The 27,176-nt window shown below is 39.5% G+C and overlaps 1 protein-coding gene across 2 annotated transcripts in view; it reads left to right on the top strand.

Moving 5' to 3' along the window:
- LOC124605312 (nucleoprotein TPR-like) overlaps positions 1-27,176 on the top strand; it is a 404,625-nt gene that overhangs the window by 279,402 nt on the left and 98,047 nt on the right. For both annotated transcript variants that reach the window (XM_047136896.1, XM_047136895.1), the window contains exon 19: positions 25,984-26,043. In XM_047136896.1, coding sequence (XP_046992852.1) covers positions 25,984-26,043 — 60 coding nt within the window. The remainder of the gene's footprint in view (positions 1-25,983; positions 26,044-27,176) is intronic.

Here is a 27,176-nt window from a genome sequence, read left to right as displayed (position 1 = left end):
TGGTCCTATGGAACTTGATGTGTAAATAAATAAAATAAAATGGAATCTTCCAGTTAACCTACCTACACGGTTTGCAGGATGTCATGTAAAGTTTCACCTGAGCTATGTTTTCTTTATCCATGCTGTTTTGTGGACAGAAGCTTTTCTGTCTCAAGGAACTTTATTATATTCAAGCTTAGAATGTTTTCAAGAATTCTGCAGCATATTAAGGATGTTGGCCTGTAATTATGCAGGTGCATTCTTTTACCACTCATATATACAGGACTCACCTGCACTCTTTTTCCAATCACTTGGGACTTTTCATTGGATTAAAGATACATGATAAATGCATGCCAGGTAAGGGGCCAGTGCAGCAGAGTACTGTCTGTAAAACTGAATTGGGATTCCATAACAATTTGTTTGCTTTCAACTGTTTCAGTTGCTACTCTGTGATAGGGATGCCTATTTATTCTCTGTCCTCCATGCGGAAACCTGTGCGACAGTCAAATGACGGTATTTTTGTATGAACCTTCTGCGTGAATGATGTCTTGAGTGTGAAATTTAAAGTTTCAGCTTGCCTTGTGATGTCTTCTATTACCACACCAAGCTGGTCAACGAGTGACTGGATAGAAGTTTAAACCTGCTTAGTGATGGATTTTGCATATGACCAAAATTTTCTCTGGTTGTCAGCAAGATCTTTCACTAAGGTATGATGGGGGAAGTTGTTGTATGCTTTGCACATTGATCATCTACCAAACACACAAATTTCTACAAACTTTTGCCCATTGATATTTGTGCATTTTTTAAATCAAGAGTGCAATAATTGCTGTTTCCTAAGCATTTTCCAAATTTGATTATTAAACCACACTGCGTCCTTTCTGCCCTGAATCCACTTATTTGTGTACAATCAGGTTAAACTTGGTCCACAATTCCTCAGCATTCATCATATTGGAACTAACTTATGTCCATTCATTGTCTAAGTTGGATGCTAACAAATGCTTATCTGCTTTTTTGGCATAAATATTGTCCTAGGACGTTGTTATCAGTAGAAAGAAAACTGGCGTTCTACGGATCGGAGCGTGGAATGTCAGATCCCTTAAATGGGCAGGTAGATTAGAAAATTTAAAAAGGGAAATGGATAGGGTTAAAGTTAGATATAGTGGGAATTAGTGAAGTTCGGTGGAAGGAGGAACAAGACTTTTGGTCAGGTGAATACAGGGTTATAAATACAAAATCAAATAGGGGTAATGCAGGAGTAGGTTTAATAATGAATAGGAAAATAGGAATGTGGGTAAGCTACTACAAACGGCATAGTGAATGCATTATTGTGGCCAAGATAGACACGAAGCCCACACCTACTACAGTAGTGCAAGTTTATATGCCAACTAGCTCTGCAGATGACGAAGAAATTGATGAAATGTATGATGAAACAAAAGAAATTATACAGGTGGTGAAGGGAGACGAAAATTTAATAGTCATGGGTGACTGGAATTCAAGAGTAGGAAAAGGGAGAGAAGGAAACATAGTAGGTGAATATGGATTGAGGGTAAGAAATGAAAGAGGAAGCCGTCTGGTAGAATTTTGTGCAGAGCATAACTTAATCATAGCTAACACTTGGTTTAAGAATCATGAAAGAAGGTTGTATACATGGAAGAACCCTGGAGATACTAAAAGGTATCAGATAGATTATATAATGGTAAGATAGAGATTTAGGAACCAGGTTTTAAATTGTAAGACATTTCCAGGGGCAGATGTTGACTCTGACCACAATCTATTGGTTACGAACTGTAGATAAAAACTGAAGAAACTGCAAAAAGGTGGGAATTTAAGGAGATGGGACCTGGATAAACTGACTAAACCAGAGGTTGTACTGAGTTTCAGGGAGAGCATAAGGGAACAATTGACAGGAATGGGGGATAGAAATACAGTAGAAGAAGAATGGGTAGCTTTGAGGGATGAAGTAATGAGGGTAGCAGAGGATCAAAGATAAAAAGACGAGGGCTAGTAGAAACCCTTGGATAACAGAAGAAATATTGAATTTAATTGATGAAAGGAGAAAATATAAAAATGCAGTAAATGAAGCAGGCAAAAATGAATACAAACGTCTCAAAAATGAGATCGTCAGTAAGTGCAAAATGGCTAAGCAGGGATGGCTAGAGGACAAATGTAAGGATGTAGAGGCTTGTCTGACTAGGGGTAAGATAGATACTGCCTACAGGAAAATTAAAGAGACCTTTGGAGAAAAGAGAACCACTTGTATGAATGTCAAGAGCTCAGATGGAAACCCAGTTCTAAGCAAAGAAGGGAAAGTAGAAAGGTGGAAGGAGCATATAGAGGGACTATACAAGGGCGATATACTTGAGGACAATATTATGGAAATGGAAGAGGATGTAGATGAAGATGAAATGGGAGATACGATACTGCGTGAAGAGTTTGACCTAAGTCGAAACAAGGCTCCGGGAGTAGACAATATTCCATTAGAACTACTGACGGCCTTGGGAGAGCCAGTCCTGACAAAACTTTACCATCTGGTGAGCAAGATGTACGACACAGGTGAAAAACCCTCAGACTTCAAGAAGCATAATAATAATTCCAATCCCAAAGAAAGCAGGTGTTGGCAGATGTGAAAATTGCCGAACTATCAGTTTAATAAGTCACCGCTGCAAAATACTAATGTGAATTCTTTACAGACGAATGGAAAAATTAATAGAAGCCGACCTCGGAGAAGATCAGTTTGTATTCCGTAGAAATGTTGGAACACGTGAGGCAATACTGACCCTACGACTTATCTTAGTCAATAGATTAAGGAAAGGCAAACCTACGTTTCTAGCATTTGTAGACTTAGAGAAAGCTTTTGACAATGTTGATTGGAATACTCTCTTTCAAATTCTGAAGGTGGCAGGGGTAAAATCAGGGAGCGAAATGCTATTTACAATTTGTACAGAAAGCAGATGGCAGTTATAAGAGTCGAGGGGTATGAAAGCAGGGTGTATACAACCCGGGACAACCGGGAGATCCTGGAAAAACCCGGGAATTTTTTTATCCGGGAGAAAACCGGGGAAAACCCGGGAATTGTTTACAATTCCGGGAATTTTTCATTGTTTTAGTTTTCAGTTAAATTTTTGTGATTTTGAATGGTAAGAACCAATTCTCTTAACAAAGGATATTACTGTACCCCGCTACTGCAGAATAACACTGTAGCAACTAAACATGAAGGAGAGAGGAAAAAAAGCGTAAAATAAACTGAAGTTGCAAAGGAAATGCGCCGTATACAACAACAAAACACAGTACTCATACAAGCGTCTGCCAACAGCAAAATGTGTCCAAGGCTTTTGGAAGACTATGCAATGCTTCATAACAACAAATTGCCTCCGATGAGCGTGACGTGACAACTGTTCAAATTAGATCGCTTTGAGCAGTTGCGGGCGGGCTCTTGTGCATGCGTAGTTGACTCGGATAGGAGTATTACCTTCTCCCGCTTCTTGTTACAGAAGTGTGGCTTGGCGTCACTACCTAATATTGCCCGGTTCGGAAATACAGTAAATCCGGGCCTGATGCACAGAGCAGTCTGAGTTGTGGTGGGGAGATGGGTCGTCTCCACGTGACCTGTGTTAACGTTTAGTGATTTTGTTGTTTCCTCTTCATTTATCGCTCTCACGTTAAATGATAAAACGGTTTTTTGTGACCGGGATATATCAAATGAATTAAAATACGCTCGCATAATTACGGATGGCTAAAATATATCATTAGTTTCAAATTTTATTTCCACCTTTGTGACAGTCAAGCATTAATCGCCTTGCAGAACAATGAAGTTATTTTTGTCGGTTTGCTAAAGAGATTTGGCTTTTATTAATCCTTTCTGCTGAGGCAGTCAGTTTATTTGAAACGAGCTGTTTAGTTTCACACTGTTGGCTGGTTTCAAATGTTCGCTGATTGCAAGTGCTCGTATGATATTATGCCATAATAAAGAACCAAACATGAGATAATACAATACTGGTACTCCAAGAAAATTTACATCCGACTCTGGACATACGAATGTGCACGTTAAGCCGAATTATGCATTTTAGTATGGTTCATGAAATTCCGATGCTCTTGAAGTATCCTTTGATGTCTTGTTTCTTTTATGACCTAATGTAAGATCTTTTAATGTTTTACGCATGCGAACATATGGCCTTCCTGCGTCATCGCGCGTTGGCGACTTTAATCTGGCTCTCTTTTGCAACTGCTGAAACGAAACTATGGTGTTTCTAACAGGTAGCGGGAAAATATTGCGAACGATGGTTTGTAAAGCATTACATACATTAAAAGCAAATTTCCTTTTACGCAAGATGAACTATGTGCGAGAATGTACGATGAATTTCTTAAATAATAAAGCGTTTGACTCTGATTTAAAAATGAACTCTTTGAGGATGGCCATTTAGAAGAATTTCGAGCTCAGAAGATAACAAATTTACGTCGTTATTAAAAATTTGACTGGCACATTTGTGTGATGTATATTAAAATGTATCACGCGCAGAAAAGATCAACATTATACGTATATGGAAGCTTAGCTTCTCTTCCAGCTTATGAATCTTGGAGACCAATATTATATGTGAATGCTATGTATATTCATTTAAACCTTTAACTTTTCTTATTTGTGTTTTCGCGCTACTTAAGAGTGATTTTGCTATTGGCTGACTACATCACGTGTCCTATGCTGTCATCAGCTGGCGAGATCACGTGACATGAGTCATGCGTGGCTTACAAAAGCGCATCGCAATCTGGACTTAAATGGTTCAGAAAGTAACATGCGGTATTTGGTGGAATTCGAATTTACACCTTCGTAATACGAAAATATGCAGCGTACATACTGCTGCACATGAAAGGTGTTTCAAAAAGTGTTTTTTCCCCCTGAGTTTCGTTTTCCAAAGTGGCAGGAAATTCTACTTCGGTATATAAAACCATAAACATTCAAAGGATTGATGAGTTTTACAGTACCAAGGAATAGTATACGGTCACTTAACACGGAAAAAGTGTATTTTCGCCCGGGAAAAGTGTATTTTTACCCTGGAAATTCGGAAAAAATCCGGGAATGTTTTTTCCTTGTCCACGTAGACCCTCTGTGAAAGGGAAGCAGTGGTTGGGTAGGGAGTGAGACAGGGTTGTAGCCTATCCACGATGTTACTCAATCTGTATATTGAGCAAGCAATAAAGGAAACAAAAGAAAAGTTCGGTGTAGGCATTAAAATCCATGGAGAAGAAATAAAAACTTAGAGGTTCGACGATGACGTAATTCTGTCAGAGACAGCAAAGGACTTGGAAGAGCAGTTGAACGGAATGGACAGTGTCTTGAAAGGAGAGTATAAGATGAACATCAACAAAAGCAAAATGAGGATAATGGAATGTAGTCGATTTAAATCAGGTGGTGCTGAGGGAATTAGATTACAAAATGAGATACTTAAAGTAGTAAAGGAATTTTGCTATTTGGGGAGAAAAATAACTGATGATGGTCAAAGTAGAGAGGATGTAAAATGTTGACTGGCAATGGCAAGGAAAGCATTTCTGAAGAAGAAAAATTTGTTAACATCGAGTATAGATTTAAATGTCAGGAAGTCGTTTCTGAAAGTATTTGTATGGAGCGTAGCCATGTATGGAAGTGAAACGTGGACAATAAATAGTTTAGACAAGAAGAGAATAGAAGCTTTTGAAATGTGGTGCTACAGGAGAATGCTGAAGATTAGATGGGTAGATCACATAACTAATGAGGAGGTATTGAATAGAATTGGGGAGAATAGGAGCTTGTGGCACAACTTGACTATAAGAAGGGATCGGTGGTAGGACATGTTCTGAGATATCGAGGGATCACCAGTATAGTATTGGAGGGCAGCATGGAGGGTAAAAATCGTAGAGGGAGACCAAGAGATGAATACATTAACCAGATTCAGAAGGATGTAGGCTGCAGTAGGTACTGGGAGATGAAGAAGCTTGCACAGGGTAGAGTACCATGGAGAGCTGCATCAAACCAGTCTCAGGACTGAAGATCACAACAACAACATTGTCCTAGCCTTCTTGATGCATTTGTCAGCTTTAGTAACCAACATCACTATAATGTCATCATAATCACTAATCCCTATCTGTTTACTGACGCTGTTGATTGTTATCTGATAGTATTGATGGAGGACATCGAAAAAGTCCAGAGGAGGACAGCTTGATTGGTATTATCACGAAATAGGGGAGAGGGCATCACATATACGATCTACATCTACATGATTACTCTACAATTTACAATGAAGTGTCTGGCAGATGGTTCATTGAACCATGTTCAAACTATTGGTCTACTGTTCCCATCTCGAAGACCTGGAAAAACAAGCACTTAAATCTTTCTGTGCAAACTCAATGTGACAGTCAGCGGAATGAAATGCGGCTGCAAATGCTTTTGCTCTCTGGCTCTCGTCTAACTTGGGGATGATCTACTACCCTTCCTACGACCAGTTAAACTGCATAAATAAAACACTCTTGATGCTGCTGATCGACAAATACAAAAGTTAACCAGGGTATAGTCTAGGAGGTTGAAGTCAAATGATGAATTTAATGCATGCATTAAGTTCCTTAAAATTCACAAGTTTTCATTCATAACTAAATTCGCTGTTGGTACCTTCCAAACACTTATGTGCCATTTTAATTATTGTTTTAGTTCCCCATAGCAATACTGAACATGCTATAAATTTTAATAAAATCTCTTGAATACTGAGGAGCATAGATTGATATTTAGAAAATCGATCAGTTCATTAAAACAATGCCTAATCCTTATGATCTAAAATTCACTCGACACTAGCATGAATTACAAAGTGTCTGATGACACAAAATATTCAAAGTCACAACTGGTTTAAACACAGTGAAAATCCAGTGGCACTGTTTCAGAATCAATCACATAAATGTGGTGAAAATAATTAGAGTCCAACCTGACTATATCAGAAACTAAGTCCACTGGTATCTCAAAACACAGTTTGGAATGTTCAAAAATAAACAGAGTGAAAAGTAGCACTTCAGCAGCTAAGTATGGCAGCACTCGAATGGAAACATAGTCCCACAGCTACGATTTTGCAGCAAAGTCCTATTTGCTTACAAAAACAGGCACCAAAAGACACAATGCGTGAAAAACACGAGCCCCTACTGTATTCCATACTGAAAATATCTTCCATTAGCGCACACACACATGAAATTTATCGAAGTTCAATATGTGCTGGAATTGCAAAAAGTATCACCAAAGTGTCACACTGAACAACACAGGACCAGTATCGGCAAAGGTGCTCAGAACTCTGTCCTGGAGCTTCGTGTCAGCTCCGTTTAAATACCCTTGATCCAAAATTCCCCAAGCTACATCACATAACTGCTGTCCATTGATTACCAGTTCTTTGCATAACTTTTTACATAGAAGACCAGTCTTAATTCTGTATATACCACTAAACACATGCTCAAATTCTCATTTAAAAAGTAAAATAAAATCTATGACACAAATTTGTAGCTGCATCAGTTTTCTCAGAAGTGTGTTTCATTGCTTTGCAATTATCTTTGCAGAGTGCGTAAATAGTTTTTATCCATTTGTGCCACTAAACAACGTTACAGTTCTTTATAAGGCACCATCTTCCATATAGGTATGAAGCACTTTTTCTGATGTGCTGATCAGAATTCACATATATACAAAGGATAAACAGACATGTGCAAAACTATGCAAAAATTAATAATAAATAAAGATAACATATCATGATAAAAACAAATATCACAAACAAATGATGTTGAAATGTGTATAATGACAGCCACTGTGTGGCAGATGAAACAAGTATGTTAGTCGTCGTGTTTCAACAAGACCTTTAAAATGAGTATTCGCTCTACTCTTTACGTGCATTGGTTCAAAAGTTATAAATTATTCAGTAAATTGCACTTATTGCAGATTTGTTTATTTAACATCTTTTGATATAAAATTTTTATGAATTATGTCAGTGTCTCAGCTGATTTGTGTCAGACTGCTCTTTCACTTGCATATCATACTTTCTTGTACTATTTTGTGTTTTATTTATCTCTATTTACTCGTCAGGTTCTGTAGGACCGAATTGAGGAGCAAATCTCCAAAGTCATGGAATGTGTCAGACATGCAATACAACATAAACGTAATAACAGATAAAAATAAATGTTCATGAACCTTAAAAAGGTCAGTCCATAAGTTTAAGTAAACGCTATCAGCAGTACAATAAAAATCAGCTTAATTTTTCAGGGAACTCCTCGACAGAATAGGAGGAGTGACCCCATGAGGAAACTCTTCAGTTTCAATTTGACAGCGCGTGGATTACTGCTAAGATTTTTTGAATTTGAGTGGCAGCTTATTGAAAATGGATGCAGCAGTATACTGCACACCTTTTTGCACAAGAGTTAAGGAAGTCCGATCCAAATGCAGGTTTGATTTCTGCCGAGTATTAACCGAGTGAAAGCTGCTTATTCTTGGGAATAAACTAATATTGTTAACAAGAAATGACAATAAGGAATATACATATTGGGAGGCCAATGTCAAAATACCCAGACTCGTGAACAGAGGTCGACAAGAGGTTCGTGAACTAACACCACTTATTGCCTGAACCACCCGTTTCTGAGCCAAAAATACAAAAATATCCTTTTAGAATGGGAAGAGTTACCCCAAAATATAATACTATATGACAATAGCAAATGAAAATAACCAAAGTAGACTCACTTCTGATACCGTTTGAATAGCAAAAACGGCAGTATTAAGTCTTTGAACAAGATCCTGAACGTGGGCTTTCCACGACAGCTTACTGTCTATCTGAACACCTAGAAATTTGAACTGTTAAGTTTCACAAATCATATGAAATTAAAACGTCAGTATTTGTTGAATTGTGTGTTAGAAACTGTAAAAACTGAGTCTTACTGTGATTTAACGTTAGTTTATTTTCTACAAGCCATGAACTGAGGTCATGTACTGCACTATTTGAAGCTGAGCCAATGTTCAGCTACTACCAAGCTAGTGTCACCAGCGAACAGAAATATTTTAGAGTTACTCGTAATACTAGAGGGCATATCATTTATATAAATAAGGAACAGGAGTGGCCCCAACACTGATCCCTGCGGCACCCCCCACTAGCAGTACCCCACTCAGATCCCACATCACAGTCGTTATCAACATTGTGAATAATGACCTTTTGCTGCCTGTTGCTAAAGTAAGAGGGGAACCAATTGTGAGCTACTCCCCGTATTCCATAATGGTCCAACTTCTGGAGCAATATTTTGTTATCAACACAATCAAATACCTTAGTTAGATCAAAAAATACGCCAAGCGCTCGAAATTTTTTGTTTAGCCCATCCAGTACCTCGCAGAGGAAAGAGCATATAACATTTTCAGTTGTTAAACGGCTTCTAAAGCCGAACTGTACATTTGATAGCAAATCATATGATATAGAATGATCAATTATCCTTACATACATAGCCTTTTCAATAACTTTTGCAAACACTGACGGCATAGAAATAGGTCTAAAACTACCTACATTATCCGTTTCTCCCTTTTTATAAAGCGGCTTTACTACTGCGTTCTTTAATTGCTCAGGAAACTGGCCATTCCTAAAGGAAAAATTACAAATATGGCTAAATACAGGGCTTACATGTGCAACACAGTACTTTAATATTCTGCTAGACACTCCATCATAACCATGAGAGTTCTTAGTCTTCAGTGATTTAATTATTGACTCAATCTCCCTCTTGTCTGTATCACAGAAAAGTATTTCAGACATCAATCGCGGAAAGGCATTTGCCAAGAAAGTTATATGATTTCCTGTAGAAACTAAATTTTTATTTAATTCACCAGCAATGCTCAGAAAGTGATTGTTAAATACTGTACGTATATCTGATTTATCAGTAACAGAAATATTTTTACTGCGAACTGACTTTATATCGTCGACCTTGTGCTGCTGACCAGACACTTCCTTCACAACAGACCATATGGTTTTAATTTTATCCTGTGAATTAGCTATTCTATTTGAATACCACATACTCTTTGCCTTCCTGACAACATTTTTAAGCACATTACAATACTGCTTGTAATGGGCTACTGTAGCTTGATTGTGACTACTTCTAACGTTTTGATATAATTACCGTTTTGTTCTACATGATATCCTTATCCCACTAGTCAGCCACCCGGGCTGCTACTGCTAGTAACCCGTTTAGAATGTTGTAATGGAAAGCAGCTCTCAAAGAGCATGAGAAATGTGTTAAGGAAAGCATTGTATTTATCATCGATGTTATCGGCACTGTAGACATCCTGCCACTCTTGTTCCTTGACAAGGTTTAAAAAACTCTCTATTGCTGTCGGATTAACTTTCCTACATACTTTGTAATTAAATATGACCTTGGTTTGAGTACAAGAGCCTTTTAGTGTTAAAATTTGTGCATAATGGTCTGAAAGGCAATTCACGCTTTTACTAACAGAATGCCCATCTAGTAATGAATAATGAATAAAAATATTGTCTATGGCTGTGCTACTGTTCCCCTGCACCCTAGCTGGAAAAAACACAGTTTGCATCAGATCATATAAATTTAGGAGACCTACCAACATCCTTTTTCTTGCACTATCATATACAAAATTAATATTGAAGTCGCTACATATAACTAGTTTCTGGTACTTCCTACAAAGTGAATCAAGAACCCTCTCTAGCTTGAGCAGAAATGCTCTGAAGCCTTAGTTAGGAGACCTATAAACAACAACAATTAGAAGTTTAGTTTTACTAAATCCAACTGCCACTGCACAACATTCAAATACCTGTTCAGTGCAGTGTTGTGATACATCTATGGACTCAAATGGTATACTGTTTTTTACGTACATAGCCACTCCCCCACCCCGCAAGGAACTCCTTGAGAAACAGCCAGCTAATCTGTATCCTGGTAAAGCAAGCCTCTGAATTGTCAAATTATTTGAGTGGTGCTCTGATGTACCAATAATTTGAGAGTCAACATTTATAAGCAATTCACTAACTTTATCTCTAATACCTCTTATATTTTGATGAAATATGCTAATTCCTTCTCTACTTGGAAACATTACATCCTCTGAAGGCGAGCCCTTAGTTAGGGGGACTTCCTTTAAGCAGGTATACCTGTCAGCTGACTTCAATCTAAAAGAGATGCAGCTCGTAACACCAACTACTACAGGATTTTTTCCATGAGTTACACCACCACCACTACTACCCACTGCACTGTCACCTATAAACTTAGCCAGCCTCCCCTTCCCATACCTATTGAGGTGCAGGCCATGCCTAGTGAAACCTAATCTACTGATAGACCCAACTGGCACCACTGAGATGTGACCCATGCCCTCTGCCATCAGCGCCCTCCCCAGCCCCAAGTTATTGTGCCTAATAGCCGCATTAAGGTGAGGCCGATCATGACACAGAAACAGTTGCACAAAATGCACATTAGTGCCACCAATTTGAGTAGCTATCTTTACCAGGTCACCACCTACATCATATTCCCCGTCCCTATTAAGGCTGTTCCCTTCTGCCCCCCCCCCTCCCCCCCCAATATCACTACCTGATACTCCTTCGTAAAATTCTTACATAACTCCCCTATGCTGTCAGTTACTTGAGCCAGCTCTGCACTAGGCTTCACAATGCAGGTGACCTGGTACTTACTCCCCAACACTTCCAGCAACTGCTGGCCCACACCTCTACTGTGAGAACTACCTAGCAGCAGAACCTTGTTCTTTCTGCTAGACTTTGCGACTAACCTAGGCTTCCTAATTGCTGAGGACTGCTGCATGTTTCCTACCTCTACAGCTACATGAGGCTCCTCTCCACTCAGCTCTGACAGTTGGTCATATCTATTGCATGTACACAAAGTAAAACTGTCTGAATACCTCCTCTTCCTAGCTGCCTTCGTGCCAACTGCCAGTTCCCATTCCCCACTACACTTCACCCTCCTCAACCTATCCAGCTCCTCCTTTGCACATTGTCACTCATGGTAAAATTTTACAGTTACTGAAAAAACTATACGTCTATGCTACCAAAGTTCATTTACACCAGTAGACCTCTTTAAGAACTAACAATAATGGTCTCAAAATTCTCTGCCTATTAAGAAAGCAACTACTCATATTAATACTACTACACCACAGCTAATACCAATACCAACAAAATTTCACAAAATTATTAGCTAAAACCAAAAAATTCAGATGACCACTGGAACACTAAGCGCAGTTAAAACACTGAATGAAAATTTTACTGAAATATTTCACTAGAAACAATAATAAACGTCAGTTGAAAACTAAAGCACGAAATTTACTTAATGACTTTGACACACAGAAAACTCTAAAGAAACACAGAGAGCGAACTATTACAGAAGTTTATTAAGTCGTTATTTTGCCACAAATGGCTCGCAACACTACTGAAAGCTATTAAATTTAATAACTGTATTACAGAGCACAAATAAGTTTGTCAGTACTTAGCTTATATAACCGCTACAGCTGCAGTGCATGCCGCAAAATGTAAACACACTACTGAGGCGCGAGGCTTAGATGAACGACACAAACACACTCACAAATAATTGACCGCTCGAGTCAATAACACAGGAAGAAAGACTGAGATTAATGAAAATCCACTAATAAGTTACTTTTACGGCAAATATTAACACAAATAAAACTTTAAAATAAGTAAATGAAGTCTAAAATTTTGTAAAATATTAACAAGCAATTTCAACAGCAGTGCAGCACACGTGACGTCACACCAAAGACTCTTGTGTGTAATCAATACAAATGTGGATAAAGAATTGTCATAAAGCCGTGCACTGGAATGGGTTAAACCCTCGTGGCGTTGCGTAACAGTCAGCCATTTGAGATTTACGGGTCCACTTGGGGTGATCTGCCATTGATCACTCGCATGCCACCATCTTCCTTCCTGCTCTCGCCCGCTGCCTGACTGAGCCGGCCTCACCGGTTGCCGTGCATGTTCTCTTTAAACGTGACCCACGATCAAACTTCTCTCTCCAAATGACAACAAATGACTGTCGTGTCACATCTAATTTCTCTTATTTTATCGTGGTGATCATTTCTCCGTATGTAGGTGGTCACCGACAGAATATTTTCGCTAGCAGAGGAGGAAGTTGGTGATTGAAATTTTGCAAGAATATCCAGCCACAATGAAAAAGCCTTTATTTTAATGATTGCTGCCACATTTCATGTATCATGTCCATGGCACTCTCTCGGCTGTTTCGCAGTAATACAGAACGAGCTGCCCTTCCTTGTCTCCTCCTCCACCAGTCCTGTCTGATGCAGATCCCACACCACCCAGCAATACTACAGAAGGGGGCTGACAAACATGGTGTAAGCAGTCTCTTTAGTATTTACCCACAACATTATATGTATGATCTTTCCATTAAAGTTATTTGTAGCTGTAATCCCAAGCACACAGTTGAATTTACAGCTGTTATTTATTTGTGTGATTTATCATGTAACCAGAATTTATCAGATTTCTTTTTATACTCATGACGATGACTTCACGTTTCAGTATTTAGAGTCAATTTCCATTTTTTGCCCAATACAAGTATCTTGTCTAAATCATTTTGCAATTATTTTCATCAGTTTTTTATCATCTGAGGACTTTACAAGACTGTAAATGACAGCATCATCTGCAAAATATCTTATGATAGCCGCTCAGATTACCTCCTATATCATTCATGTACATCAGGAACAGCAGAGGACCTGTAACACTTCTGTGGGGAATGCCAGATACTTCTTTTGTCTTACTTGATGATTTTCCATAAATTACTACGAATGGTGACATTTCTGGCAGAACTCGTGGATCCAGTTGCACAACTGAGACGATACTCCAAAGGCACACAATTTGATTAGAAGGAGCTTGTGAGGAACGCTGTCAAAAGCCTTCCGGAAATCTAAAAATGTGAAATCAATTTGACATACCGTGTCGATAGAAGTCATTACTTCATGAGAATAAAGAGCTGATGTGTTTAATGAGAACAATATTTTCTGAATCCATGCTGACTATTTGACAATTTCCTTTCTTGGGTATTGGTGTGACATGTGCAACTTTACCGTCTTTAGGTGTGAAACTTTTGGTGAGCGAGTAGTTTTATACAATTGGTAAGAGTGGATCTACTGTCTCAGCATTTGTTTCCATCATGATGCTTCCTATTTGCTCAGGATTATTTGTTGCTAAGAGGTCAAGTATGTTTTCACAAACATTTACACTTCAACTGGGCCGCTGAGCTAATTGTTCAAAATAATGTTTTTGAGAAAGCTTTCAGTACAATTTCAGACAACATTTTATGCCTACTGTTGGCTTTAAACATGTATTTTTGCCAGCATATCAAGGTAGATTGAAGTCACCACCAAATATAATTGTATGTGTGGGGTACCTATTTGAAATAAGACTCATGTTTTCTTTGAACTGTTGAGCAACTCTATCATCTGAATTAGAGGGTCAGTGAAATGAACCAGTTATTAATTTATTCTGGTTGTCAGGTATAACCTCTACTCATACTAACTCATAGGAACTATCTACTTCAGTTTCACTACAAGGTAAACCATTTCTGACAGCAATAAACACTCCACCACCAACTGTATTATATCTATCCTTTCTGAACATTGTTAGATCCTTTGTAAAATTTCCAGCTGAGCTTATTTCTGTCTTTAGCCAGCTTTCTATACCTATAACAATTTGAGCTTCAGTGCTTTCTGATAGTGCTTGGAGCTCTGGTTATTTCCCAACACAGCTACAGCAATTTACAACTACGTATTGATTGTTGCTAGGTCTACCTTCCTGTGTTTGCCCTGCACCCTTTTAGACTGATGGCCTTTCTGTAGTTTACTGAGATCCTTTAACCTAAAAACTACTGAGGTCCCTCCACATAGCCCCTACTACCCCTGGCTCATTTCCTGTGTGTAGTGGGCTCCTGACCCATTAAGCAGAATGTGCAAACCCACCAGCCAATGCCACAAGTTGAAGATTCTGCAGCCTACACGGTCGCAGAAACACCTAGGCCTCTGATTTGGGCCACCCACTTGGCGCTGTACCCAAAGAACACTGTCGGTTCTGTTGATATATTGCAGATAGTGAGCTCCACCTTCATCTCACAAGCAAGACTGACAGCCCTTACCATTTCAGCTAGCCACCCGAAACCAGACAGAATCTCTTCCGATCCAAAGTGACATATATTGTTGGTACTGACGTCGCTCCTAACGATGGAGCGAGTTGGGGTGGCAGTAATTAAAACAAGGGCATGTTTCTTTGACGTGAGAACTTTTCACAAAATTTCACTCACCAACTTTCTCCTCTGAATGCAAAAATGTGTTATTGTCACCAACCTACATAGGGAGAAATTATCATCATAATAAAATAAGAAAAAATTGGAGTTCATTTGGAAAGATTTAAGTGTTTGTTTATCCCATGTGCTGTTAGAGAGTAAGGATAAGGAAATAGTCTGAAGGTAGTTCGAAGTACCCTGTACCAGGCACTTAATTGTGAGTTGCTTAGTAGTCATGGAGATGTGGACATAGATGAAGAGAGAATTGTTGTACCTATAAATTCAGTGCAAAAATCGCATAATTAACGCATCTGGTAATCCATTATTCACAACTCTTGCATAATGCAAGAACCTGGCTGAAAGATCCATTGGCATATGTGCCTCTGTATTGAGCACTTGTGTTTCGTCTACAAAAAATAGACAAAACTATAAAAACAGTAGTACACAAGGATGACTTGCAGAGTTGGAGTTATAACACTGAGAATAGTAGAATGTAGTAGGGATACTGTATGATACATGACCAAAAAGAGAGACTGGATGTACAGTGTAAGTGAAGCATTAGCATGTACATAGTCATACCAGATGGAATCAGTAGTCAGTCAGGTAGGAGATCGTTGTGGAGGATTTAGTGGAGCTATAACAAAAGCAAAGTTACCAGACTGGGTTACAGTGGGCTTAATGTTACAAGCATGAGTAGGAAATGAGCTGTGTAATGTTCTGTAAGATTTACAACTGTGGCATGCATGTTTCGTAGTTGTGCTCCCTCCATCAGCTGTCAGGATGGAAATCTTTGTAGCCCCTTCATTCCTGAAAAAGTGTGTGTTGTCAGAAGTGCCTCAGTTTGTGCTTCATCCATGGAGTTGAAGGGAAAGTGACTTAACACAATTGCCATTTGTTTGGATCACCTGAGAGGCTTCAGGATGTTGATCACTCCAGTTAAAGAACATTGTTTCGTGGCACTGTCCAGGGTGCCTGATTGGGGTTGGAACTGGAGTCAACACTGTCCAGCTTTAGAAGCTCAGTGGCTGCAGCGATGTGTTGCTGTCTGCAAAATCTTCCACCAGCATGACTGAGTTTCAAGTGCAACAGCAGGAGTGCTGCATAGTCCACTTAGTTGTTCCCTTCTTATGAAGGCTTTAGGTGCTCACAGATGCAATGAGTGGGACTGAGGAAAGGTAAGCCATATCAAAAGTGAATTTGTATGCTGCAGGTTTGTATCCTGCACACAATGGCAAAGGTATTGTTGATGGAAGTAATAAAATTGGTTGGTGGTGCTACCACTATGCTGAGGAGTGCCATCATGGTGGCCACTGTACACGAAGTCAGCATAAGTGGCCCCCACCTTGATGGGCATCATCTTGGATGTCTAATGAAAGACCTTGTACATGTAATTGTATTTGTGTGGGAGAAACTGCTGTTTGTGAGGAAGCTGTATGAAAGAGTGAGAACAGGGCCCAGGATTGCCTACCATTTAGCTATTGCACAAGACATTTACTGTTCATGTGAATGGTCCTATATGTACTCAAGAAGAGCATCAAGTGCTGTCTCAGCTGGTGCCTTGGTCACCTAAGAGTCGTACATGTTCTGGTGAGATAAACAATGTGCCATTATCAAAATGATTGCTTGTGACAGTACTATGGAAATTTTGGTAACATACAATCATCATTGCTTCTTCTCTCATGCCTGAGTGCAAATTTGGTTTCAGAAAGAGGATTGACTTCTACCAACCACATTGACTTTAAGAACAGATCTGAAAATCGCTATGAATTCACTCTCAGGGATGTGCGGATATCAGCCAGGAGGCAAAGAAAGTGTGTTAAACTGAATTAATTTTGAGGAACTGAGGGCATGAACAAACCGAGTTTTCTATGTTATACCATTACATGCCAGTAGACATAGTGTTAAGCTAGGTTCTGGGTTTGTGTCGTCCCTTTTTGCAGTTTATGCAGAAATGTGATAATCTATGCTCAGATTATTTGAGGGATGAAGACCCATTGCTTACCAGAGTATTGCTCAATACAGGAATGCATTTAATATCTAGTGCCACTCATTAGAGTTTACATGATCATTACCAATTTACTTGTCTAACAAAAAAAGTTGACTTTGTATTTCATCAAATTGGCTAGAGGACCCTGTACACCACTAAATGCTTCCCATACAATATTACGACATTTGTGTCTAAGCAAATCAACGTTTTTGGCTGAGTGAACATCATAAATCTTATGTAGTTTGTCCCAAATGTCATTGGTGGTTTTTGCATTCACTGTCATGAAGCAAAGGGTTGGTTCAAGCAACAAAATTGGGCATTTCCGTGTCCTTCCATTAACCATCACCCATTCAGCAAAATTTCATCACATTTTAAAATAGTCTTCATTGTAATTTGCCAGGTGTCCCAGTTTACTTTGTGAGCCAGTTTTTCAATTTGTTGTATTTAATCTGCCATCATCTTGTCTTTTGTATTTCTATAACATTGAGTTATCATCAAAATCGACTACATCCATCACACTTTATGGCTGCAGACTTTACCAGACACACACTGCTATAGTGTAGATAAAATACTGTAGCCAAATACCATAGGCCATTTTTAAAATAAAACATGTATTTTAAATGTCAAAAGTGTGACAACATTGAAAGAAAGACCCACCAAACTTCAAAGCTCAACTAAATTATTGTTTCTATAATGTTAAGCCATAGCTTCAAAAGAATATGAACATATGTAATAGCATTGAAAATGCAGATGCTTTCATAGTAAATGATGACAGTGGCAAAAGGACTGTAACCGTGAACAGAGCAACATATTTGTACAAAATGTTATAGATTTCTTCCGAGTTAATAACATAGTATAAAAACCTAAGGACCAGCTGTCAGAACCCAAAATCCAAAATGAGATTAAATTTCTTACTCTCCATTCAAGAAGCAAGGAACTTTATAGCAATGAACACTTAAGCATAGGTCAGAGAGTTAGCTCATTTGAGATCAGATTCAAACACCACACGTCAGCACTAAGATACAAAAAATACCATAAAAAACTGAGGCTATCCTAAATGACATTTACAACAGTACCTTTGCTGTTTTTAACAGCAGCACACATTATTAAATTTGCATGCACATGGCTGATGCATTCCTACCCGCCAGCACACACATTACCTCCATCCTTCCCTTCATATTTACCAAGAATTAATTAATTAATTAATTAATTAGTTCACTAGTTATTTGCATGTTTCCATGGTAGTTTCTAAAACATAGTTGTTAAACGTAACCAAAGATGCTGTTAAGAAGTCCATCACTTAGGAACAAGGATAGTTCTCACTTTAGATTACATATTTGAATATTTGTGTCTTCATAAGCCCCCCTTCCTGTAGAGCGAGGCTGTCTGGATAAAAGCAAACTTTTGCTGTATTGTTATGCATGTTCTCTTGTGAACTAGCACTGGTATCGATGAGTGAGAGAGTGCTCGTTGAAATGGGAAGGGCCTGGTGACGGGTGAGTACGTGCAGTGGCTGACTCCATTGATGATGATAGTTGGGCACCAGGTGGGGCCTGTGGAGTAGAGACTTGGTCAGCAGGGAAAGGTCTAGAAGCAGATGTAAGCTGAAGGAGAGACTGCCCTTGTGTAAGGACATCTGACAGGAGTAGATATACTGGTTTAACCTGTTCAGTGGAAACCCAGCTTGGTTGGCTTTGATTAGTGGCATCATTGTGTGAGCATCTCTTTGTAAGACTAAAAAGGGGTGAGTATAAGATGGTTGCAAGGGTTCTTTAATGACATCCTTGTGGAGTATGGGTACAGTGAGTGATGTCTTTACAAATTTTAACGGATGGGTTTGCATGGCTAGATGCCTTTGTAGTTTGGAAATTTGAAATTCAGTTCCTCATTTGTAGTACCAATGAGGAAGGATTTTCAAGGTATCTTTCTTGCTGCTTGGAGAAAAAATCTGATGGAAGTGTTAGGATTTCACCTTACCCCATTTCTGTTGCTGAAGCATTGAAGTCAGTATGGAATGCAGTCTGCAGCCCAAGTAACACCAATGGTGAGATGGTTAACAAGGAAGACTTGTGACATATTAACACTGACTTGAGTGTCCTGCACCAGCGTGCCACCATGCCATTGCTTGGCGGATGATAGATGATGGAACGATGATGAGTGAACCCAATAAGGTAACCACTTCATTGAATAAAGAAGACACAAATTGTTGACCTCAATCTGTCGTCACATCTGTCGGGCACCCAAAACTTGAAATCCATGTAGTTAGAAAGGTTTGGGCAACTGTCTCTGCAGAAATGTCCATAATAGGTGTGGCTTTGACCTACTGCAGAAATGTCCATAATAGGCGTGGCTTCGACCTAGTGTGGAGACATGACAGTAGCCATGGGAATATATCTCAGTCTTTGCAGCATGGGTAGTGGCCTTAAGAGGTCTATGTGAGCATGAGGAAAATGGCATGTTGGTTCTCGAAAGAAACAGAGAGGCATATGGATCTGGCATCCGACTGGCTAGATAAGCAGGCTGTAAACCCCAAACAACAATCATGTTGTACACTCAGGCAAACATATCTGTCCTTTATACTAAAATGTAGACTTTCACGGTTGGAAATATCATGTCCATTATAATTATCCGGGCTGTTATGCCGTGGTCGGTTGATGAATTCTGTGTCGATTCCCAACGTTTCATCTCCAACTGCAGGAGACATCTTCACGGGGGCCCGTAGCTCGATGGAAGTTCCAACACACCCACTGGCTCGCTAGGGGGTGTGTTGGACCTTCCATCGAGCTACGGACCCCCGTGAAGATGTCTCCCACAGTCGGAGACGAAACGTTGGGAATCGACACAGAATTCATCACCCGACCACGGCATAACAGTCCGGATAATTATAATGGACATGATATCTGTCCTTTACATCTGAATAGTTGTGTGAGGTTGTTAATTGTGTCAAAAACCAGTTTCCTACAACTGTAAGGTATGAAAGGTCAGGATCAGTCCTGAGAAACATCACACCAAATGAGGAAGCTGTCCATAGGTAACTGTTTCAGCTGCTTTCCCATTGTTTGATTTGTAAGGAACTTGTGTTGGTCCTAGTCTTTTTCCTGTAGTACAACTAGCTGGATTAGATCCGTTCTTGCAGAGATCTCATTGATTCTTGAGAAATAGTTGACAACCAATTTGTCATCTGCTCGCAGGTGACAGAAGTTGGTAGTGAATTGCACGATGAAGTTCTAACGGCAGAACTGCTGAAGAGAAGGAATTGTGAGGATTGTTAAACATCAAAGTAACAGGTATGTAGTTTAAAGGAAGTGAAGTGAAGTGAACTGAAGTGGAGTGCCTCAACTTGTGCTCGGAAATATATAATTATGTCGTAGACGACTGACAGATCATGTTTGTAGGCGCAACATTTAGTCTGTGCATCAGGCAACTTATGGGGGAAAATCAAGGGGCTGCCATTACCTTTTTACCTTCCATTGTAGCACCACCCTTTTAGCAGTCTGGCTATTTTTGAAGACCACAATAAGTGGTGCTGAATCCAGAGAGTGAACAAGAAGTACTGCCTCCCACAAGGAGGATTTTATGTCCCAATGAAGTGAGCAGTGCCTGGACTGCTGCTTCATGTGGCAGGTGGCACCTTTGTAATAAGCAATGCATAAGAAACGGTGCAATTGCTAATATGTATTGGGAAGGAGAATTAGTTGAAGTAAGTCCATCTTAGATTTAAGGGCTTAATACCTTCGGGAATCACTTGACATCCCAGAAAAGTCCACTGCCTATTTGTCACTGTCTTCAATCTATAATTGGATAGTCTTTCAAACTGCTGTCTTCTTTTGTACATCCTCTGCTACTATAGGATTTTGATAAGCCTTTTGGAAGTCAATACCACTAAACATTTGGAGGCCCACCAGAGCAGCCGTAGAATACTGTAAGTGTGGAACAGGATAGCAATCTGGTTTTGTGCGCAAAATTAGGGTGCAATAGACATGATCGTGTCGATCTTGGAACTGTGGTGAAGACTGGTGTTCTGTTGCATCGACGGTCTTACCGTGAGTTGACATAAGTGTCTTTGAGCAGTAACAAGTGTGGCAGCACTGTCTGAAATGCCGCTACTAAGGGCCTCATTGTCCATGAGAATGTTTATCTTGTGTTCTTCCACCATTGTAACTTCTGAAATTGGATCACTAATACTGGACAGGAGGGTAAGGAGTTTGTTTAACAGTGGTGTTTTTGTGCCTGCCACTGGACATGCTGAAGTTCTCTCAGGTGAGGGGTGTTTGTTGCCAACATGGAAGCTTATCATAGAGTTATCATTTGGCCATGGACAGTTTCATTGTTCATGTCAAATGTTGCCTCCTGTATGGACACAAGTTATGTTGTGGCAGTGAAGAAAATAGGCACCATGTATGGGCTCAACGACACCATAGATCTTGAAAGTCCATTGAAAACTCCACGAGAATACTAAATTGTCAACGACATCTCGATCACCAAACATAGGAATTCTTGAATTGTTTGCTGCTGTGAGCCATAGTTTTAAGGATGAACAGTTTTTTGGTGTTGCAGGGAGGACACTGACATCTGAGCCTGTGCCAATTAAATCAACCAACTCGTAACCCGTCTTGATGCGCAGCCGATGTGACATAGGAACATTGTGAAGAATAGAACCCCGTCAGCTGTGTTTGAGACAGATAAATTGCCAAAACAAGAGAGTACATTGTTGTCACATGGTTGAGTATGAGTGGTACATATTCCTTTAGTGGAGGGAGAGTTGCCTGAAGTAGAGAGTAGGTACTGTTCAGTGGAGTGGTTGGTTATACCTTATTTTGATTGCTGTCCCCATTTGGGCAATCGTGTGCACTACAGTACCAACACGCTTTTGCGTGCTGGCAGATGTTACGCCATCCGGGATATTGAGTGTTGCTGGGATTGCTTAAAACTCCTTGGAACCACTGGAAATCGTCGAAGGTGCTTCGTGGTGTATTCACTTGTTCTGTAAGTGGAAGCTGCTGCTGTTTAGCAGTGGCACCAGTAACCATACCCATGATGCTGTGTTGTCCATTTTGTATGGGGTCCCACTTCCGACATTGAGTGAAAGGACATGATAAAGCTGATCTGCGATCAGTAATTGCAAGTCAAAAGGTAAGGAACTACTGGAAATATCTGGGCTTTTAGCTGCAAAAGGTAACTGACTTGTCCAAATGTATTTGATCATGGCGTCAGAAACATTGGTCATGGAAACCAGTGATCACAGGTGACACCAGGAAACTGAAGGGGCTTTGTCAAACCGAAGAAGATTTGTCATCAGTATTTTTGCTTTGCAGGCATTGTTAAATGAGGATGCCCCTAGGTTTGCACATTTGGTGAAGCACATTGTTCTTGATGTTTATATATTCACCCGCAGGAGGTGTGTTGTGTACGACATTCGATAACGACAACAACAAAGTTTGTGAGTGCAATGCTCCAGTAGTGAGGACGAATTGCATGTTGTCATTTGAGATGCCATAGGTCTCAAAGGCATGGTCAAGAAGCTGAAACCAAAGATCAGGTTCTGTGATGAATTTACTATGTACTGCAGGAGGTGCAACGCACCTTGGTGACAAGCTGTCCCTGAGCTGCATAAAACGAGAAGTGCTCAGCATTTGCCAGTAAGTTTAACACCAATTACAGAATAGTCTCAAGGTCTTCTGAAACCCTTGATAAGTGTCTTGTAGGTGTAGTGTCCATGTTAGTAAGTGAAGTGTTTCAACTCCTGATTTGCTTATCGTCTGCCATGATTGGGATAGCCACTCGAGGGTACTATAATCCACAGTCGAATAGAAACCGTGTAAGTACTATATACCTTATTACTGTAACAGACACAGAAACCAGGGACCAAAAACCCAGGAGAAAATCGGAAAGGAACTAAAAATAAAGTTGTTAAACAACCACAGATGCTGCCAGGTAGTCTATCACATAGGCACAAGGATAGTCCACACATCTGATTACATGTTCAAATGCACATGTTACCACGATGTGTTACTTGAGCCATTACTTAGAGATAAAACGTAATAGATATAAACTATCCACAGTTCTGTCATAAAAACTGTGATCTCTCTCTGCCATTGCCTAGATATAGCATGTAATAGATATAATCGTAACAACCTACAGCTGCACCATGATCAAAACTGTGCTCTACTACTACTCCTACACCTACCCCTCCCCTCCCCTCCCCTCCCCTCCCCTCCCCTCCCCTCCCCTCCCCTCCCCCCCCCCCCCCCGCCCCTCCCCTCCCCCCCCCCTCTCTCTCTCACACACACACACACATACACACACACTCCAAATTTAACATAGTAATAAGTAGTAAATTGTTGTAGGTATATACTGTATGTATACACTGTGTATATCTGCTAAGAGTTGTAGAGCAAATTTTCTCTGGCACTTTAGCAAATATCTACAATTTCAGTTCTACAATGTGCAGCTGGTATGGGCCCAGACACATGCCGCTTATCACGTTCCGTGCGATGCCCATTGTCAGTGAAAAATGTTTGTTTGTTTCCTGACACAAAATTATTTTCAAAGTGAATTTTATGTGCCCATTCTGTAGAACAGTCCCATATTAGTCTAGGATGATACTCAAGTTAGCGATATGTTTTAACAGAGACAATAAAACACGAGGAATAACCAGGACTCCAGCAACAACTGAATACACCGCCGTGCCCCATATTGCCTGCCACTGCCGTGCAGCAACATTACCCAGTCACTATTGGACAATGATTATTTTTCATTTTTTATTGTGTCTGTTAGTACATGTCACTGAAAATTGTACTAGACTATGATGGGATCTCTCTATTGAATGATCATGCAAAACTCTGCTTAAAAATAAAAAGTTTGTGTACAGTAAGAAACAAATCGATGCTCTCCATTCGTACTGAGCAACACAAGAAATGTGATGAGCAGTATTTGTGTTTGCTGAACCCATCTGCACATTGCAAATATACAGTGAAATGCCAGAGAAAATGCACCCGGTGACTCTTAGGAGAAACACACTATATATAAACTTTGCCATAGTTGGCAACATAATTATTTTATATGTTCTTTACACTTAATGTTTCTGACATGCCATCCTGATTACTTAAATGCGTATTAAGTATTAACATAATGGAAAAGAACCTGTGATCATTGGAGATTTTTAAATATTTATTTCTGTTCATGTAAGCAATCAAATATCTCCCCAAGCTTTGTAATATGATTCAAAGCATATTTGCTCTCTTCGGTATTTGCAAAGAGTAATGGTATATTGATAATGTAACAGAGGAAGGAGCATGTGACCACTGGAGATATTTTTACTTCTATATTTATACCTTTGTTTAGCCTTTCAATCAAAGACCTCCACAAAACTGTGAACTGTGTAGTGAAGAAATAGTCTGTTGTTCTTATTGTCTTCTACTGGAAAGTACCAAAGGTTACTGCAAAGTTGTAACACGACACATACATGTCATATTAATCCACATAAATGCATCTAATGATGGAGGTTAAAATCTCAAAAATGAGCCATGGAAATAAATTAATTTTGAGTGCTAACAGTAAACTTATTTCATTTGATGGGAGGCTACCTAACTTGTTAATGGAAAGCACTATGAAAAGCACTGATATAGAGTCAGGATAGTAGCTAAATGACACGGAATGTATGTCTGTCATAAATTTATTTTAGCTTTGTGACAGGGCATCTGAGCTGTTGCAAACACTGGCTACATGTCTTAGGATGTGACAGTTGTTACAGGAATTAAGACACAATGGCCACTCTTTCTTATTATGATGCGTGAAACTATCAGAGCCGGATGGAGTCTGTATTTGGTGGTGTGTATTTCACAGTCAAGAGATGATGCTGTTGTGCAATTGGATGTGTCTAGGACCATTGCTGTGTCAGATAGCTCATTTGTGTGACATATGATGAAGATTGCATGACTGCCCCAGAGGAGCTGTGTGGTTAGATAGCTTTGATGATATGTAAGTGTGTGCTCATAAACTAGTGTTCGGAAATTTTTGTAGAAATTTACACATTTCTTGGAAAGTTGACAATACTTTGCTCACTAAGGGAACTAAATTATGCAATAAGCAAAAGTTATCAGAACCTGAGTCTAACAAACAGGAAGCTATGTCCCTTGCCTCAGTGCATCAACAAAGTAGTGTCTGTGTCAGGCAAACATTTATTGAACACCAAAAATGAGAAGACAATAGTACGCAAACAGAACTTCATGAGGAAAAGGTACAACACTGTGAGTGTTTGGACAAAGTACTAACACTACCTAACACGTGACCTAAAAGAAGTGAAGAAACATAGTAAAAGTCCAGTTGTAGCAAATGAGGATTCCTGTCAAAATATGTCCATAGCCCAAGTCCAACTATAGCAAAGGTTGTTGATGAGATGATCCAGCCAGAAGCACGCCAATAGGAACATAAGTCAGTACCGCAAGTTAAGCGAACTGAAGCAGCATTGCAGCAGCCTTTACACCATAAAATAACCTTCATTTGTTGCTCACTTGATCTTTCATAAGTTACGGGATAGATAGCTGTGACATGCTTGCTGCACAGTTCTCTCTGTAATTGTTCTGCTTGTATCAGTTCCATTGTAGTGGCAAAATTGACATCCTCAAATATAACAGATAACAATTTAATTAATTTTCTGATTACTGACATGTTCTCCTGTGTCTTGAATTATTGTTTTCTGTGCATAGTCTTATATTTTCTGTTATTTGTAGGCCCTTCTGAGTGAGGAAATAAATGCTGCCCCAAATGTGACAACTGCTGATGATACTGAAGTAAGTAATTTCAGCAATATGTTTTTTTCTGCATGCAGTTTGAATAAACTGTTTTATTGGTGCATCCAAATGTGCTACCATGCTTAAAGCTAACATGTTGCATTGGAATCACTATCACTATCAAGAAATACACAATATTTAAAATTGTGTGGACACTGTATTTTATGCCTCTAAAAGCAGCACCAATAAAAATTGCTTTTAATGTGAAAGCTGTAATTTTGGTTGTGGTAGTGCCAAATTCAAACAAAAATAAATAAATAAATGAAAAGCCGTATTTCTTTCTAGGTGTGGACGTAACTAAGTTTCTGAATGAATATCATATTTCTTGAAACATGCACAAATGCTTGTATGAAAAAAAATCTACTCCTCTTTGATGGAGCAAACAGTTGTGCCAATGAGCGATCATCTCCTGTGGTTGAACGTACGGGTTGTAAGGTTTGGTTAGGGAAAGGGAGGAGATGAGTAGGAAGAGCTGCCACCATTGCAACATATTCTAATGACTGATTCTAGATAGTAGGAGGATAGTCCACAGAATTTAAGGAGACATATAAGAAAACAATAAAATCTGGACGTCAGACAAACCAAACCAAACCCATCAGAAAGCTAACAGGGGAGAATTGAGGCAGATGATGCTGTTGTATACAGAGAAGTCACAAACCTAGAAAATTGTAGTGAAATGGAGGAAGACCTGCAGAGGATCGACACTTGGCATAGGGAGTGCCAATTGACCCTCCACATAAAACTAATCACAGGTAAGACATACACCAGACTGAGATTCATTGGAAGAATCCTTGAGTTGTGTAGCCCACCCACAAAGGAGGTAGCTTACAAAACCCTCATCTGACCATTACTTGAATATTGTTTTGTCAGTCCAGAATCTGTACCAGGTGTGATTGTTAGAGGAAGCAGAGAAGACCCTAATGAAAAGGAAAAAAGCACATTTCATTACAGGCTCATTTAGTAAACACGAAAGAATCACAGAGATGCTACAAGAGAGGCATTCTGCACCACAGTATGGTTTGCTGTTAAAGTTTCAAGGACATACATTCCCAGATGAGTCAATGAATATATTGCTTCCTGTTTTTCCTCTTACACACATCACACGAGAAGACAGTGAAGGTAACAGTACAGAG

The sequence above is a fragment of the Schistocerca americana genome, chromosome 3, assembly GCF_021461395.2.
Source record: "Schistocerca americana isolate TAMUIC-IGC-003095 chromosome 3, iqSchAmer2.1, whole genome shotgun sequence".
NCBI lineage: Eukaryota > Metazoa > Arthropoda > Insecta > Orthoptera > Acrididae > Schistocerca > Schistocerca americana.
The sequence above is the reverse complement of the archived record's forward strand: the minus strand, read 5'-3'. Positions and strand labels throughout refer to the sequence as shown.